At 44.1% G+C, this 19,390-nt stretch overlaps 1 protein-coding gene across 1 annotated transcript in view; it reads right to left on the reverse strand.

Moving 5' to 3' along the window:
- hsd17b12a (hydroxysteroid (17-beta) dehydrogenase 12a) overlaps window positions 1–12,628 on the reverse strand; it is a 16,073-nt gene extending 3,445 nt beyond the window's left edge. Inside the window, exons 1-4 of the mRNA XM_079276451.1 lie at window positions 12,368–12,628; window positions 1,764–1,810; window positions 754–829; window positions 371–389 (exon numbers count right to left, since the gene is read on the reverse strand). Of these exons, the coding sequence (XP_079132577.1) occupies window positions 371–389; window positions 754–829; window positions 1,764–1,810; window positions 12,368–12,545 (320 nt within the window). The 5' untranslated portion in view covers window positions 12,546–12,628. The remainder of the gene's footprint in view (window positions 1–370; window positions 390–753; window positions 830–1,763; window positions 1,811–12,367) is intronic.
- Window positions 12,629–19,390: the final 6,762 nt, after the last annotated feature.

Below are 19,390 nucleotides of genomic sequence, written 5' to 3' on the forward strand. Positions count from 1 at the left end.
TACATAAGAGATTACAATGAAATTATAGGTGGGGCAGGGTGGGCTGCCCGGCTACATGCTAAGGAGGGCGGTTTTGTCAGACTAATGTGAGGGAGGAGTGCCAGAGTTCGGCATCCCGTGACTACCCATAAGCCCCCTCTGTGGACTTTAAGCACGACAGGGGAAATTACGCTGTGGGAGACGCCAGGGACAGACGGAAAAGGAGCGAGTCAGGGAGAGGGCACTTTTGAACGGGGGGGGGGGGGGGGGTCTTTGGGGTGGTCATTCAGTCTTTGTTCAAATCTGGAGATGGGCCAGAGAGGAGGTTTTTTCCTTCATAAGGATGCTCATTTTCCGACGTGAATGAAGAAAGCTCGTTTCCAACAAATACCTCGGATGAACAGGTGGTTCTTAAAAATCAGGCAAGATATCAAACATGTTTGACGAAATTAAAACACAAAAGTGAAATAAAGTGAATAAATCTGAAAAGTGCAACTACTCACAAAATGAGATTGTGTAAAGTTTTTTGAAAAAGGAAGCAAACGCCTTTGTGGCAACACTTTCACAGAGTGAAACACCTCAAATAAACTTGTGCTTTTCTCTCTCTTTTCTAACTCCTGCTGCAGAAGGTATCGGGCCCTCTTATCTGGGCCTAGGAAACCCTGTAGTTCACGGGGTCACCGCCTGCCCATACACATCCGAATAAGCCCACTCACTCTTACCCTCGAACAGGTTTCTATGATGTTGTGAAGACACACACACACACACACTTACCAAGTGACTTGGCCACGTCGTCCAGCTTGTCCTGCGAGCGACTGATCAACATCACAGCAAATCCTCGACGAGCCAGCTAGAAAAGAAGTAAACAGTTACTGACGAACGTACAAGTTTGACCATCATCTACACGTCGTCTATTATATTGAGGACAATGTCACACACAGTGCTGGCAGGTGCAGATGGCAGCGAGAGAAGACAGAAAAAGATGCGATTTCTGGGCACTGAAGTTCAAGATTTTCGGTCTCTTTTTCATACAATATATTAGCTCCACTATTAATGCCATTTCATTGTGTTTTACACACACACACACACACACACACACGTGTACATATTTGTTAAATGTTTATTGTTATGTTTACCTTTGTTCTACTTTGTTTGTCTATTTCTGTGTATGCACGTTGACGCAACGGGAAAAACGTTTTTCCCTCAACTTATCTTCCATTCTGACCAACTCTTTGGATGCACAAAGATTCAAATCAGCACGGGTTTCTTCAGCCAGGTTGACCTTTGTGGGCATGTTGCTGTGCACAGTGAGCAAATCCGCTTGTGTGACACAGTTTAGGGCACAGAGGTGGATTTATCACTTGCAAAGCAGAATTCAAGTGGCGCGTTTCTGCATGAAACCAGACTACAAAACCCTGCATGACTAAATACACTGGGTAAAATGTTGGCCTACCGTTAGCTCCACTGTAGCACCAACAGCAACAGTATGAGTCAAAGGGCCCTACATGACTATACTATCCAGCCAGCACACCCACACTAGTTTGGGCCAAAGACGTGGCGGGGTAGACCCTCGTCAACGTGTGCTCGTTACAGCTGTATGAGCTCTTGTTGACGAGCCAGTGTTGGTGTGTGTGCGTGTGCGAGAGAGGACTCTCTTCCCCGTTAATAGGTCCGTAAGAGCTCTCCCCTACTGTGGCCTATGAGTGAATATGGTGTGTGTGTGTGTGTATGCATGAGTCACAGCTTCGCCGTGGATGAAATAAATAAGGGTCCAGGAGCCTCACCTCCTCTGCATAAGATTTCCCGATTCCATCCGTGGCTCCCGTCACAACTGGAGAGACAGAAGAGAAGAAGAAAAAAAAAAGGTGGTGAGTATAGGTTCTCTTCATGACACTTGCACCATGTAGCCGGGGCAGGAGTCAAATCAACTTCTGTTCAACGAATGAGGGAGTAGGTGCGCTTAAAAAAAGTCCCCAAAAGTTAAAAGAAAGAATGGCGCATGTTCCTTGAGAATGAATAGTTTCACTTTGTATTTTAAATCTCTGCCCTCTTAACCTTGTCAAACGGCACATTACATCAACGGCAGCAGTGTCTCACTGGCAAGTCACGCATCACTCTGACACCTCTACCATCCATCTTCACCGGCTCTTATCGTCTTTACATCTTACAAAAGTCATGTAAAAAAACCGCACAAACATGACCCTCCTTTGTTCACAGGCATGCGACACGCCTTCACATCAGGTTTGACTGCTTCCAGGTGTCACCATAACGTCTCAGGGCCCGAACATGGAGTTCATTTAAGACTCGAGTGCGGAGCAAATCCATTGGCGGACACACCTCGCAGCACTATTCACCTGCGATTAAGGAAAGCCACTCTCGAAGCTCTACAATCGCAGCATTGTTTTGTTTTCGATGAGGGTGTCCATTCTTTAAAATGGTGCGCACGAAAGGGAAGTGGTTTTTGCAAATACAACACAAGATAATATGGATAGGAGTCAAATCACACAGATTGAGCTGCAAAGACAGAGGGAACGGAGATTGTACAGAGGCGGAGATAAGATGGTATAGATTGAAGCACAACAAAGATAAAAGACAGTTTATGATTCACAAAGCCCTCAACACCCACTGATACCTCACTGGGAGCAGCTCCTGCGATGCAAAAACAATATGATGTTATCTGACTGGCACGGTTAAAATCAAGACAATGTGCAGTTTAGACAAAAGGTGGAGCGAGGCAGAATGGTGGGAAAGCAGAGAGGACCAGAACAGTTTGGCAAAAGAGGAAAGATTTCATAGGACGGTAAAGTGGCCAAATGGTAGGGGGACGGAGACCGAGAGAGGGAGCTGATGTTCTTCCTCTGCTCAGAGTTCTCCTCACCTTGTCAAGCAAGCGGGGCTATTTTTAAACATTCACTGCCCATCAACCCCCAGCTCCCTCTTGACTGACAGAGGATGGATGGAAGGAGAGAGGGAGTGTGTGTGTGTGTGTGTGTGAGATGGACGCAAGACCAAAAAAAAAAAAAAAAAAAGGGGGGGTGATAAGGAGGGATCGGGGATACTCACAAATACACTCACACATAGTCGTGCATCATGAATATATTATCAGCAAGGCTTGATGAAAGATTAATCAAGGTAGAGGACATTCTCTGGCAAAGAGCTGGAGAACAGGAAAAAGACAAGATGAGAGGGGATGCAGAGAGGAGGGAGTGATGACGAACATGGAGCAGCAGAGAAGAGGAGGGTGAAGTGGGGTAGGGAGGGTGAGGGGGGGGATGAGGAGGGATCCTAGGGGCGGCTAAAAATAGAACTGGAGCGAAGCAAGAGAACAAATGAGTGAAGGAGAAAGAGACAGAATAGAGATGGCGGTGGTGGAGGGGAGGAGGAGGAGGAGGGAGAAGAACAAGTGAGTGAGCGAGAGAAGAGGACTGAGAGCGAGAGTAGCACAAAGTGAAAAAGGGAGCAGAATCCCTGGTTATTTTTAAACCTCCCCGTGTTAAGAATGAAACGCTCCGTGGCAGAAAAGCCTCAATGGGCGCGGGCTGTACCAAATCAGGCTCTCGCTGCAGATGCAGGTGGGGGCAAACCGAGGCAGGGAGAGGCTACATTTGCTGCAAAGTAAAATGGCTGGGGGGGGGGGGGGGGGGGGGGGGGGGGATATAGAGACAACAACCACCTCGGCATAAAATCTGCTTTTGCCTGATTTAACCTATAAGTGAATGAGGCTTATTTGTTTTACGTTTACAGGGTTACACAAATCCATAGCACGCACACACACACACCAGAAGAACAATGGACATATTACTCATCATGGCTGATACAAACCTAATATTTACAAAATGTCAACTCACCAGGAACTGTAATAAAAACAAATCTGCCTCCTCTCTGGTGACAGTCATGCAAGTTTTGAGAGGAGGATGATGAAACCGTTTAGATCATGAAAAGCCAACGCGACCGGAGTCACAAGGTTGCTCGATGGCAACAGCCAGACAACCTTTTCTGAGACATGTTCCAACAAGTGAGGACTGACTGATGAGGGATAGCTTCTCCAACTATGCCTTACGGTACCGTCGAGGAGGAAGAAATGACTGTCACCTGAAACTGAACTAGAAAAAAAAAAAAGACACAAAACTACAACAAGAAGAGCCACATTCCTGTCACATAGGACAGAAATTTACCCCAAAGAAAGGCCGCTGGGACGTCACCTGCTCGCATGTTTCAGGTGCAGAGAGTTGCACCTTGCATGCGAGAATGTGTCAAATGCACGTACAGCGGCGGCATTTTGACCCTGTAACCTGACAGAGGAGAGGCGTGCAAGAATATGTTACACGTGTGGCATGACCGTTTAAACAGTAAATAACACATGCAATGTGTCAGACTTGAGTTCAGGCTACGCATGCCGTGCATTTTAAAAGAAACCGGTCGGTCTTAACTCTTATCTTCTGGTCTCACTAATCACTTGATTGTCTCATCACTAAACAACGACTAAGAACCTGAGAACGGGCCTTTACACTCATTAAAATCAATCCTTTCGCAAAACAGTCGCATGCTGTCAGGGCACACGATTACGTTTGTAATCAAACTCAAAAAAATATTGTAAACTACAATCATTTTTATGATAAGGTGACTTGAAACATTCAAACGCAAACTATTTGACAGATGTCTACTTGTTTTATTTGAATTTAAGATCTGCATTTGCCCCCCCCCCCCCCCCGGGTCTAATGCCCAGTCCCCACAGCCCCCCAGACCCTCGTGCTGTACTTGTGAATGACTACACTCCTCCCACTAATTATTTAATAGTACCATTTTCTCAATAAACGTTGTCGAGGGAGTGAGTGAGAGAAGTGTGTGTGTGTGTGTGTGTGTGTGTGTGTGTGTGACGGCGGGGGTAGTGTGCAGTGAGGACACAGAGTTCCTCTCGAGTCTTAAGACATTTTCTTTTTGACTTTGAGTTTCCATTAGTGCACCGATTACACGAACAAAGCAAGTATTCCGGTTTATCAGCCACGCCTGAAATACAACAAAATAAAAATAGATGCCAATTGTTCCACCAATAACTGGCAACCCTTCAAACATGAATCTACGCTGCACAAACGACAGAGAGGGAAATAAAAAAAGTCAACTCTTTCCACAGTGACAGAACCGTACAATGCTATTTTTGGACATTGTGTTTCGCTTGTACATCAAACACCCCAGTGCTCCCAGCAGGAATTAATTCCCCTCACGTGAGCAACGCATTACATCTGTGACACACACACACGCACACAGATGTAATGTAAGAAAAAAAGATCTACGCAAGCGAGCACGTGACTGACAGCAGCGCTCCTGATGCTCGGAGAAGACGCACGCACACAGACAACAAAGGGTTGAATGTGTGTTGACGGGGCAACCACGTATGAGCGTGATGTGTACAATGCAGAAAGAAAAGGGGAAAAAAAAAATGGAGATTTGGGAGAGGCTGGGGAGGAGCCGCGTGTAAATCCATGAATGTATTCATGCGTGTGCTGGAGGAGGGGGGGGGGGGCATGCGCACACTGCTGCCTCTCATTCCCAGTTTCCCCTCCAGCCATCCCAACGCCTTACTGGTCCAGCATGCTGGCTCCGAAGTGGCCTGACGGGGGCGCATTTGCTCCGCCGTGCTCAGTGCTGCACATCACGTCCAGAGGTATTGACATCCCCCAGCCTTCTCTGTCTCCCTCCCTCCCTCCCTCCCTCCTCAGCAGTGGAGCAGCCCCTGCCGCTGCCTGCTCACTATTCCGAGGGTCTAAAAAAAGCAGCAGGAGGAGTAAAAATAGCAGCGCGCCTGCACTGCCTCGTCTGGGAGCTGCCTGCCGCAGCACCTGAATACCAACAAGATCCCCCACCACCATCAGCATCACCACGACGACCAGGCTGCTGCATCCTCAGCCCTCCACCTAAAGCCCAGATGAGCACTGCAGGCTGGGAGATAATTAAACAAAAAACACAAGATCTGATCTCATGAGCAGTGGGGGAAAAAAAACTAACTAAACCGGGCGACCACAAAAACCCACCGACACGTGATCGAAATCAAAAGACTCTTCACAACGTTGAATGCACAACAGAAGGCATGTGTGTGAGGATGAGCAACTCATGTTATCATCTTCATAGAGATTCAGATTTCTTTTTAATTCCCTGATTATTCTGGTGTGCCGATGAGTAAACTAAGCGGATGTAGTGCATTTAGTTGTAGAGAATGCTGGCGTGGTTTGGACTATCAGTTACCCACAGGGTGATTGGGTTTATTTTGGATTAAACTTCCTATGCAAAGAGAGCGAGACAGAGCTAAAATGAGCCCAAACCAACACCAAATCCCCAATTAAGATTCTCAGTGAGGACAGACTGCGGTCCTTGTTTGCCCCGTACGCTCTCGTTACGTGCCGTTATATAATCTGTCGCACCCCAAACTCGCCTATCAACGACCAGCCCCTCCCACCTCAGAGGAAGAAAAAAAAGAAAGATGGAGGGAGGGAGGGATGCAGCAGAAGATCCAAAGACAGCAGCACCCCCCCCCCCCTTCCAACCCTCACCCAAAAACACACACTCCATCCGCCCACCTTCGACATTCAAAACACACAGACACTGGCTGCTTTAAATAGCAGGGGAGGAAAGTCACATGGGTGATACAAAAGTAGACAAAAATAAAGCTTGATCGGGCCGGGGGAGGAGAGGGAGACATGGGGGAGGGAGGGTGAGAGACGGAGAAAGAGAACGTGTACTTCAGAGCTGCCCAAGATAGAAGCAGCATCTATATTTGGGCACAGAGCAAAACATTGTCACATTCTCCTGCCCCCCTCTCTCCTCCAGTCACATGGCTCGTTTAAAAATCAATGGTTTCCTTCACCACAATTTTTGGATTGAGACTTTCTGTGCAGAAAACAAACTTTAGCTGTTTGACCGGGGGGGGGCATTAAGGACAGACTGTACTGTGTTTCAGTTCAAACGAAGCAGACAGCAGGTGATTTCACTTCATTAGTCCGTCCTCTCTGACTGAAGGAGTGTTAATCAGTGAAATCACCTGCTGGAGTCTTTGGTGGGAGGTATGGAAACACTCGGCCGTCACTGCCGCATGACTGAAAAGGCCATTTTGTGATGCAAGACAAATTGATGAAAAGAAATTGATGCGAATAGCCTTTAAAATGAAAAGATACTTTAAGAGTAGCTTGTATTTTTTTTTTTTTAAATAGACTTTTATCTAGTTTATCAGGTGATGATGCAATGATGACGGAGCAAATACACGTACATGATTGTTATGCCGCTGTTCATACGAACGGATACTATTTCATCCATCAAGGGTTCATGAGCTTACAGCCAAATCACGTCAAAAACTATAACCAGACAGTCAAAACCAGACAGTCAAAACCAGACAGTCAAAACCAGACAGTCAAACAGAGTTTGACCAAAACTCCCGTCGCAAAAAAAAAAAAAAGACCAACTTAAAATCAAAACCCAGGTCCTAAACCTTCCCATCTGTGTGAGGATCCAACAAACACGTTGATGTGGCTTCTACGGAGGTTACACAATATGACTTCAATGAGAACATAAGTCATACATTCTTCTCAGGTTCTCACAAAAGACTGATGCAAACACCTTGCGAGTACATTTCATCAGACACAACTGAACGAACATGCCTTTCTGGCATGTTGGAATGAAACCGGCATAGAAACGTGTCACTTAACAGACAATATACCACTAACTCCAAATATGCTAATAGTCCGGTCGTGTGTTTGGAGAACGAGACTGAGCAGCTTTAGTATTGCACTCGATGCCCTAGTTTTGGAGTGTGTAAAATGTGGTTCAGCAGGAGATTTCAGCAAACTTGGGTTGAGTTCAAAGTCTAAATCAAACTAACAGCAGAAGGCTTAAAAAGACCAAAAGTGGGAATAATTCTCTGACTAAGGAAACTCACGCTAATACCAGTTTACTTCATCATAGCATGTTTACGGAAAGAATTTAATGAATCATTTCAGAGCGGGGATGATTAGTCAACTATAGCTGATGGACAGAGAGTCAGCAATTATTTTGGTAATCAATAAATCACACAAAACATTACCTTGTTTTACAATTGAGAGTATTTGCTGCTTTTCTTCCTCTTATTTGACAGTAAACGTGATTATCTTTGTGTTTTTAGACTGTTTGTTGGACACACAAGCAATTTCAAGACGTCACTTTGGGCTCTAGGACGTTATACAGGCTTACTTGTGGGCATTTTCTGACATATAGACCGAACGATTAATCGAGACAATAGCCAGCAGATTGCTCAATGGTGAAAAGTTGCAGCACGAGAGCATTTAAATAATCATTTGTTTAAAGAAAGTTACTGACAAGTTATATCTAGAAATGTTCATGTAGTCTCGGCAGTGGTCAGAAAACCCACTATAATAACTTTGAATCATGTTGATAAGAAACATTGAAGCATTTGTGAAACTGCAGTATTAATACTAACACAAATAACTAAATTGCAAATAGATGACTTTGTATTCTAATTCTAAAAAAAATGAACACAAATGGAGATGGATGGAGAATGTGAGAGTGAAACTAGAGAGAAAAACACGCTCAGAGGAAGATGGTTCTGTAGCCTGAACGAGAGTGCAGGATATAGAGGAACACGTACACACAGGCTGGGTGGGTGAGGTGGAGTGAGGGAGGGGAGAGGGGGGGGGGGGGGGGGGGGCTAGAGAAGAGCTTGAAATGAGGGAGATGCAGAGGATTTATTTTTTTCCTCCTTTTTTTTTTTTTTTACCCAGCATCCCTGGCTCCGGCACGTGTCACAGAGCGTGTTCATCACATGAATAGCAGTGTTCTCGCTCGCCCACACACTCTCTCAAAGCACTAGGGGGAAGCACATTCACAAGGATGAAGAAGTGGAGACCCTGCCTCAGTTGAAACGCACACACACACGAATAGATTTCATTCACGTGTTCATTTTCCATACCATGAATGAAGCCTAACGCCTATTCATAAAATATACACAAGAATGTATTCTGTCATAACTAAAAGCCGCCCTGTGACTCTAATTCGCCTGCAGTTCGTGTTCATAACCTTGCACGCCCCTAATGTTCACTCCTGGAGTCAAATGGAACCTCAAACTAAAATATCTTTCAAGTGCTGACCCAAGTCTGTCACTCTTGTGCTGTACTGATGAATGGCTGCATCCTTCTTACATAATAGGACCATTTTCTCAATAAACTCTGATTTCAAAAGGGAGGGGGCACTTCTAAGACTCATGTCCCCCCCCCCCCCAACCTTGCAAAAAGCTCCCTTTGGTCTAATTTACTTCCCTGTAATGGAGTTTTACACTCTCACAACAGAGCAGACACCGGCTCCGTTATATAATACGAGATGCTGGGGGGTAAGACTGGAGCGAGAGGAGAAAACTGGGCACCACTTCACATTACAGTATTCCAGCTGCTCCACTGGAAATAAAAGCATACATGTTGAACACCGCATCATAAAAAAACAAAACTGCTAAGAAATAACCTTTCAAAACAATAACTAAATATCCCAACATTCAGGAATCCCTCATTCCTCTGATGCACCTGTTGGTCTTCTTCTAAATCTGCTAAGAAATGAAAACACAAAATGTGCCATGATAAAAATTACCATTCCTCCACTCAAGGTTAAACCAACACGAAAAACGGAGCTGCAGGCATGGATTGGGCTGACAGGATATAGAGAGGCTGGGGAAGCCGCCTTCCATCATGCTGCAATGCTCCTGCTCTGCCGCTAGGGGTCTCCTCCACTAAGGGGAAGACCAGCAGAGGAACTCCTGTGACATCCCTGCTCTGCTCTGCATGAGAGAGCTGCAGAGCTTTAGCACAGAAAGATGTGCAGTGTTTACGCGAAAAACTCTCAACAAATATTTTTTTTTAAAAAGGATTAAAATGGGGAGGGTTTAACTCTTATCTGAGCAAACTGCTTTCCAGGCAAACTTGACCTCAGTCCCTGCAACCCTTCTTATATACAGTCGATGCCTACAACACACTCAAACCGGTCTGACCAGTTGTCTCCTGTGTTGCAACAACAGCCATGTGCACATAGAAAAGCACATGTCTAAAGGAAGTGGCCAGGCGTGGGACATTTTTCTAAAAAACGTCCTTCTGAGTGAAAAATATGTTTTTTTAGGAGGGAGAGTAATAACTTGTTCGACTATATCCTCTTTTATTATCACATGAAGTCAGAAATGTAAAGATACCAAACCAGTGGCTTATTTCTTAGTCCAACTACAAAAGTATTTGTTTAAAATGACAGAATGTTTTTGAAGCAAAATTCCTTAAAAAGGGAAAAAAGAGGCAAATGAGGATTTACTGTGTAACTGCACAGCAAGAAAGAGTGGATTCAGAAGGGATGTGGAAGCAAATACGTCACAGACTGAAACTCCTGCCAGTGCAGTTTCACATATACACCCTGGGCATTCAACTAAAGCACAATACCGGCACTATTCAATGGTTAGAGGCCGTTTAACTTGTTGCAACATGTGCCTCCGTCTTTCAGTGAAAAGGCGGGGACACGGAGTTGCACTACTTGACGTGTCTTAAATCACACCATTGCCTGAGCAAGTCAGACCTGCACATCTGGTACAACCAGCTGAGGACACCTCATCCCAAGCAAACATCTCCCCTCCTCCACCTGCTCACTTCCTGCCATGGCTGCAACCGTTGGCATGACAGACTGGTTCCAAGAACTGGTTTCAGGGAGTGTTATGAAAGTTGACAAAGAAAATCAAAAAAGGCATGATGACATGAATGTGATCAGTGTGGAAAAGTTAGTTTTCATGAACCTTCAGATCAGTTAAGTAAGAATCCTTTCTAAAACTGATAGTTTAGACTGGACCATTTCCTGCACTCTTAAAACTCAGTTCTACAGAATCACATGGATGATATTAGACTGTACTTTAAAAACAACAACTCAGAAATGTTCTTTCCTGCACAAAAACAATTACTAGAAATAATTTCTGGTTACCAAAAGTGCTAAGTTAGAGCTACATCTGACAAGATACTGGGGGTGCAGGAGGTGGGAGGGGGGATGATATCACAATTTCTACATGACCAATGGATGACGAAGCGATAAACAAGCGCATGACTCATCGGTGTGCACCAGCATTCCTCCGCATATTCCAGCAGGATCACAAAGACACGTACATTAGTCATTCCTTAAGGCACCCTACCTTTGCGTCAGGCGTTCCAGAGCCTCTTATGGCGCACAGGGCATCAAGTAAACGCTCCATTCATTAGAAAAACGACGATTTGAAGGCAAAATACGTCACGGTGCAGATAAACATCTGGGATATTACAAGAAAAAGAGACACCAACAAGCATTCAAATCATCCGTGCCGCCTGGTTTAGTGGGTGTTAAGAGGGAGATTATCAACCTATCCCCGATGCGAAGGGGAGCGCTTGGTAAAATTGCGCAGCAAGAGGCTCCAGACGCAGCAGTCTCCACCAAACAGGAGACTGGAGAAGTGGGTCAAGCCATGGCAGGGCGATTCCTAAGAGACCACTCTACCAAACCAAAATAGACTTTAATTTGACTGCGAACTCGCTCTCAATGTGTCCAATCACGTTAGAAAAGTACATTATAAAGTGAAATCCAATGAAAGAGGCTTTCATCTCATCTAACGTGGAGGGCAAACGGAATGGGACAAGAAACCGGCGACACAAGCAGAAGCGTGACAAAACACCGCCTGATCAAAAATATATACAAAGTAACAAAAAACACCAGCAGTATCAACACAAGTGTCAATGTGTGGGACAAACAACCCCAATGTGACATATTTTAAGAAGTCAAAGGCTATAAAAAAGGATCTAGATGTAGGTCACGTTTTAACTGGACATATGGGTTTGTCCTACATCCTGCGGATGGGCTAATGTGGTTCAGTAGTGCGCTGGCTGAGAGAGAGCTCACCCACATAACACAGCTCCCTGAAAAGTGCGCATAGCCTGCGCAATTTGGCTCCTGGCTCACCAGTGTGGGGTATCCCCCCCCCCCCTACATACACACCCCCCTGCTTCCAAAATGTGGGTGAAAACGCTGACTGGAGCCCCTCACAGCAGACGGTGCTGCGTTTGACTGGGGAGGGGAGAAGAAGAAAAAAACAAAACAATTGAGCTAATAAGGACCATTATCTTGCCAGTCAATCAGCTGCTTACCTGCGTTTGTTACGCAACATCAACCTCCCCTTGAATTGAGCCACACACAGAAAACCGCATCAGAATGCAGCTCTCCTTTGTGCCAAAGTGAAGTTTGAGCTAAAATACATTTTTAAAAACTCGTTCTGGTGTTTGCACGTCGAGTCCACCTGCCTACTTTGTGAGCTGCCCTCTTCGTGACCGTGATGTAGGTGGCGTGAAAGCTGATGTGAACCCGAACTCACCTGCCCATTTGCCCAGCTTCGGAGAGAGAAGCTGCCCGTTTCCCAAGACCCAGATCCTAAAGCCCGAGAGCAGCCTGTAGAGCAGCCACAGCGCCAGGGAGGCCACGGTGAACGCGCCGACCCAGAAGAGAGGCGCCTCGGCCCTGCGGAGCGTCTCCTCAACGTTCATCCAGTTCATGGTTGCGGCTCTCGGCGACTCGGCGTGTGCGAAACTGTGAGTGTGTGTGTATGTGGCGACCTCAATTTTAGGGAATGTGCTCTAATTTCCAAGCCACAACGTGAGAGAGAGTCCCTTTATAAGGAGGTTGTAGCATCACACACGCGCGCACACTCCCCCAACTCCCCCAACACTTGTCTAGCCTGATTTAAAGTGCACCGCCCACCCCCCTTACTCCGCCCCGCCCTCCTCTGCTCCTCACTGGCTGCAGTAGACGTCCCTCAGTTGATCCGCGCCGCTGGTTGGATGCATTTGCGCGTCGATCATCGCCCAGAGCTTCTCCCATTCATTCGATTTTCTCTATGAAGCAGGGTGGGTCAAAGGGAGACCGGGACGAGGAGCGATTGGGCAAACATTACGGCAGCTCCCATCCGGAGTCTGCCATTGGCTCTCACCGGAACAGGTTTTTTTCGGTTTCAGTCAGGATTATGAAACCCTCCAAACCCACGCTTTCGGAAAAAATAAAAAACTGCCCACACCACTTTATGAATGAAAGGATGCTCTCATTGGTGAAATATGTGCTGCTTCTCCCGCCCCTCGGAGGGCACTGGGAGGCAGTTTATTGGCTAAAGTGGTGCCAGTCTGTGAGGTCAGCTTGCTCCCACCTAGACATGAGTCACTCGTCTATTTTAGGTATTCCGCCTGCATCATACTGCTGATAACCACGAAACAAATGTGAAAGCAGGTTCAGTGAGGCATCTTAGCGCACATATCCGCCCGTGTTTCGTCACATAACTACTTCCACACTCACCTCTGTTGCAACATAGGCAGGTGCAGGCTCCCCAAACAGGAAAAACTACAATCCCCAGTCCAACTTTCGCTTATTTTCTTTTTTTTTACTCTCGCGAGAGTATCCCCCATCCGAAGAGGAGATGAAATATGATGTGTGTGTGTTACATAAACAGTCAGACAGGCATGGGATTTTTTTCCATCGCTTTAATCAACGTTTTAACATCTGCATGTACATGAACGCTGGATGTTTCAGCACAACCGGCTGTCACGACTTTTCTCCTCAGCAGTACGAGCCCTCTGTTCCGCACTCCGACCCAGAAAGGCGATTTGCAACAGCACTTCTTTTTCTTTTAGGTCTCCAACTCACCCCCTCCTCTGCCGCCATACTCCATGTCTCCCTCTCTTATCAGTCTCTCTCACACACACACACACGCACACAGAAAATAAACATAAAATTCGGACACACGGATGCTCTGTGGCACAAAGCAAAGCCTGCCATGTACTCAGCAGAGGGACAAGAGTATACAAATGTGTCCACGCGCCGACGGCCGTCGTGCAGCTGTTTGCATTCTTTGACACAAGTGGAGGGATCGAAGTCAACGTGACAGCGAGAGGAAGGCGCAGCAAGTTGTGTAACAATATCAATTCGCAGTCTGCAGAGTAAAAATATATATTTACAAAAATGTCATATGTCACAAAAAAAAATACTTATACATTCTGGCATAGTTGCACAATACATATTATACATTAATGTCCAATTTAGTAAACGTGTATCAACTTGGAGGCTCTAATATATTTTACATACAAATATTTGCCAACACGTTTCCTATTAAAAAACAGCACATACATAATATGAGTGTTGTGTAACACAGCTATCAAAATGTCTGAAAGAGAGTGGCTTTAAACTGATGGCTTTAAACACACACGCACACACACACACGCACACACTTCGGACGTTTTGAGAGTAGACCTTCATGTCTCGGTCGTGTCCTCACAGCTGAAAACAAGAGAACATGCGGATTAAGTGCTTTACAATTCCCTGTGAAAATCTGCACGTGTCTGTGTAATCTGCACGACTTTAAACATGCAAAGCACATCACAGAGAAAGTGTATTTCAGCGGGTCCACCGCCTCTGACACAATGTTGCATTTTGTAAGGGATCTTTCAAATCAAGTACTGCAGGCAAAACAAATAAAGAATACTTTTCTGTCCATTTATTTAATTTTATGCCACAACGATACAACAAACTCCAGCCTCTACTTTTCTCTTTCAGGTTTTTTTTTGCTTTATTTACCCCTCCTAGTATCGATAGTCCCAAGCACACACACACCACCTCTCTTAAATCCTGCAACACAAAGCCTTTCTCCCATCGAACTTTCTGCCCCCCTACCCCATCCTCTCAACACACACGCGCTGTTTCTCTCACCTTGTCAGAGTCAACACTAACCCCATGTTTACACACACACACACACACACACACACACACACACACACACACACACACACACAAACACACACACACACACACACGCAAAACAGTCCACTTTGACACTGCGACTATCAGTTACTCCACCCAATAGCGTCCGTGGCATCTTCTCTGTCCACACATTAATCCAAAATGATATCTTATATTTCTTTAATTCTACTAATCATTAAGCAAAGATTTTTTTAGCTGAGCACCAACAATTTAAAGATATAAAAAGAGTCACACCAGCACAGCGTTTCGGACTCATGTTTCCTCTCTACAGATAATTGATCAAACTGATAAAAATGAATTAATTAAAAAAACACCCCAACTATCATCAGATTTGTTATATATATATATGTATATTAATATAAATTACGTTAATACACGCTGACGTTTTGTTGGCAATATTGTAGTTTAAACACAGGTATTTCCAGAGTTTACAGGACAGCAAACTAACTAGTTTTAATTATCTGCCTTTTGTGTGTCGCTGTCTACCACTGCAGTGCTGAAACACACATTTCAGCACCGCAGAGGTGGACAGCGACGCACACAAAACCACACAAAACGCACACTTCTCAAATTGAAATGGCCGACTTCTGCCCGGCACATGGAGTTTTACACATTTGCACAGGAGTCAAACACACACGTGAGAGACCAGCACACCCCCCCTGTCCTGTCGTTCACACACAACTGTCCACCCTACAGTGACCCGTTTAACTGATGATATTCACAGTTTACTGTGACACCACGTGCTTGTAACAGCTTAAAGATAACTTTTCAATAGAAGCCACACTCACGCAACACACAATTCATTTTTTACTGTTACAAAAACTGTGATAGTGGCAACATCAACACGAAAAGGTAGTAGTCATACAGTAAACCACCAAATAATGCCACAGTACTCTTAACTTAACTCTAAACAACGACAGCTCCGTGCACACATTTCTGCCCAGTGAGTCATATTCAAAGCCTTTAAAGTATCTGACAAGCAACACCGCTTCAGTGCATCTCCTCAACAATATTATACAGATGCTTTCAACGTTACATTTCTTTTTCATACATACCTATAGTCCTGTTTCATCTGATGACCACAGCGACATTTCAGCAGCTGCATCTGAGGATACAGAGAACTGGAAAAAAACAGAGCAGTGCTGTTAAAAAAAACAGTCCATTTGAACCTCTTATTTCATATTTTCATGTCTAGCAGCTCAGAAATGACTGAGGCATGAAAGCAAATATCAAGTCGATTTGACACAATTCCAGCAAAATATGTGTTTTTATTTGTCACATTTTCAGCCTTAAAAACTCAATTTTAACACAATGGCAGCTTCAAAATACATTTTAATAAACTGGGAGCTGAGTAATGTCCGTATGTGTTGGAATTCAAAAGATCGGTCCTTCAGTGGATCTCTAACAAGTCTCAATGTATATATTTTCACATCAGCTGTGGTTTCCCATCAAATAATATTTTACAGTTTTTCAGTAATTAAGTGTGTGTGTATGCATGCTGTCTGACAAAGTGTATGTTGTTTGCTGTGATTCATTTCTGTGTGACATAAAACATGAAACATATTCGTCCAGTTTTACCTCAGTGAGTGCTGTCACGTCGTCCTTTTCACCTGTTCATCCTGCAAGAAACAGAAAGAGACATTACAAACGCACAACACTCACCGTGTCGCCATAAAGTGAACCTGCTATGACACGCACACACTCGCAAGGGAAAACACACACTCTAATAATACGCTACTGTAGAAACAGAAGGGCAAACACACACACACACACACACACACACACTCACACTCTCACAAATTAAAGAATTAAACAGACCAAGACTTCAACATTTTACTTTTCTTCATGTCTCAGATCAAAGTCTTGCCTTCATTTTGAAAAATGAAAAGGGATCAGGATGTATGTTTAAGTCCAACACACACACACACACACACACACACACACACACACACACACACACACACACACACATAAAAAAACAAACATTCAAATTACACAAACTGTAAATTCATCAAAATCATCTCAAATATAAATCTAAATCCACGTTGAAATGAACATGATGAATTACTTGAAATATAATGATTGGGGGATATTCTGCATTGGTCAATAAGCATGCAGGGTAAGTGTTTTCATCATAAATAGGTTTTACATTTAAGCGTCTCAGTTTTGTATGTTAGAATTAAAACTAGACATTACACATAGTATAACACAATTCATCAAATATAATATCTTAAAATACAATAATTTGATGTATGTTTTAATATGTAGTTATGTTGAAATAATTGGCTCTCAATTTGACCTATTAAGGATGATAAATAGGACACACATTTCCAGCCGTTATAAGTGTGTGTGACTCTTGGCAGACGTGCGTGCGTCAGTTTCTGTGAATTTCTTTACTTTTACAAAGATTTTTAATACCAATTTAATTCATACTTTATCCAAATGCAACTCACAGGAATCACGTGTGTATGTACGTATGTGTGTGTGCGTGTGTCACACACTCAGCACTTACCCTGCAAGTCTTTAAATGCATCTACATTCATGTTTCAGACTTAATAAAATGAACACCAAACCAAACCCCTCGAACAAACACACCAATATTTCACATATGCATAGATGCTCAAAAACAGAATCAGACCGACATACTCACACTCTCTCTCACACACACACACACACTCAAGCATTCACAGAGACAGTCAGTAACACTCTTGTGACTGAATGACTTGTGAATGACTGAATGAACATGGAGGGGCAGGGGAATGAATATTCGACTTTCTTTGCTGTCAGAATAATCACTTTAAAATGTACTCAATATACACTCAGCCACCAGTTTGTTTGGCTAAAATGAACGCAGACCTACAATACACCTTACCTCCATGAAGGTTATGATGTTAAGCTTTTTTTAAACAGTTTGAGATACTGGCAGGTGTTTCTATTATTTTGTCCACCCCGTTTGTATTGATGATGGTAGGCTAAGTATCGGAAACGCGTCTCTGTATAACGCAATACAATTCAACAGCATCACAATGAAAAGGCTGAAGTTAAATGTTTAAAACAGTTTAAACACAAACATCATAACCTTCGTGAGGATCAGATTTATTGCAGGACTTTTGAATTCGACGGCTTCATTTTTAGCGAGATGTACCGAATAAAGTGCCACCTGAGTGTAAGCGATCAGCAGATTTAATCCTGACTGGGACTGACTCAAAATAACCCAATCAGACAAACTCTTGTTGAGACACATTAACATATTTTTAGGGGATAATAATTAAGATTGAGGGTGAGGATTTACAAAGCTGACGTTTACATTGTTTACGTCTGTAAGAACTCGGTCTTTCTGTTGGTTTCTACGTGCTAACGCCACAACAGAGATGCAGGAACCCCAGGACAAAGCCTTAGTTGTTGCTCAGGAAAACAGACCTCAGATTTAATGTTTCGGAAACAAAACTATTCCCCATCTCGGGTTAGGGAGAGTACCCTGAAGGTCCTCTAATGGTTTCCTGCGGCCTGATGTGATAATATATATACACCCACTATATTATGATCTGACAAAATCTCTGGATCCAGCTATTTCTGTGGTAAAAATGTCAAACACTGCCCCAGAATCTGCCATTATTGTCATCTACTGTCACGTCAGGTGTGCTGTTTGCACCCGACGCTCCTCTTCCTAAAACACTCTATAACTGAAATGGGAATCAACTTGCATCGTTTAATTTGTGGCCGTGGCGATTCATAAAACTCACTTATTCGGCTGCTTTCGAGTTGCAGCTGAATGGTTGAATGGTGTTTTTTTCTTTTTAAAACGGGTACGAGCAGGTGTGCTTTTAAGCCCAGCTGGAGCAAACACTTTCTGCATTCAAGGACACCAGCTTGAACATCTGAAACGATTCATTTGCCTCTGAACTCTACTTGTTGTAACTTGACCCGTCCTTCCCTTTTCTTTGCTCCACCTTTCCGTTTGTCTTTCCCATCTATTCTACTTTTTCTGTCCCCCCTGCAGACACCGATTTTATGAAGATCAATACAGCATATTAGCCCCAATTTAAGTTAAAGTCTATTTTTTAAAATTTTCAATTTAAAGTCAATTCTATTCTACCTTTTGCGTTCTTGTTTTCACACACAGTAAGTTCTTGATTTCGCAGTAAAAAAAGTTTAGAAATGTTCTGTATGCATACCATTTTGTTTTCATCTGAAATGATTCAGCTTCCGGGGGGGCCGGGTGTGTCCCACTCAAACCGGTTGGTCCTACAGGGTGTCCTTTGATCCAAGCTCTCTTGCCGCCCGTCCCGCTGCCTCCTCCCTCCCCGCCGGTCCTTCATTGTTCCTTTCTGCTTCATCGGCTGTGTTAGTTCCCACTCTCTTTCCTCTCACAATCATCTTTTAAGTCCTACAAAGACAAAAAAAATAAAGAGAGATTCAGGAGAAAACATGGAGATCACACCCTTTTTAGTGGCATGCATGCACACTAACACACAACTGGGTGCAACAAATGACCCCGTTGACCCCGTCAACACTAAGATGTTGTGAAGAAACACATGACAGGTGGAAAAAGTTCAATACTGTACTGCAGTACAGTGAGAAATGAGCTTTTTTCATA

The sequence above is a fragment of the Melanostigma gelatinosum genome (genome assembly GCF_949748355.1).
Source record: "Melanostigma gelatinosum genome assembly, chromosome: 1".
Taxonomy (NCBI): Eukaryota; Metazoa; Chordata; class Actinopteri; order Perciformes; family Zoarcidae; genus Melanostigma; species Melanostigma gelatinosum.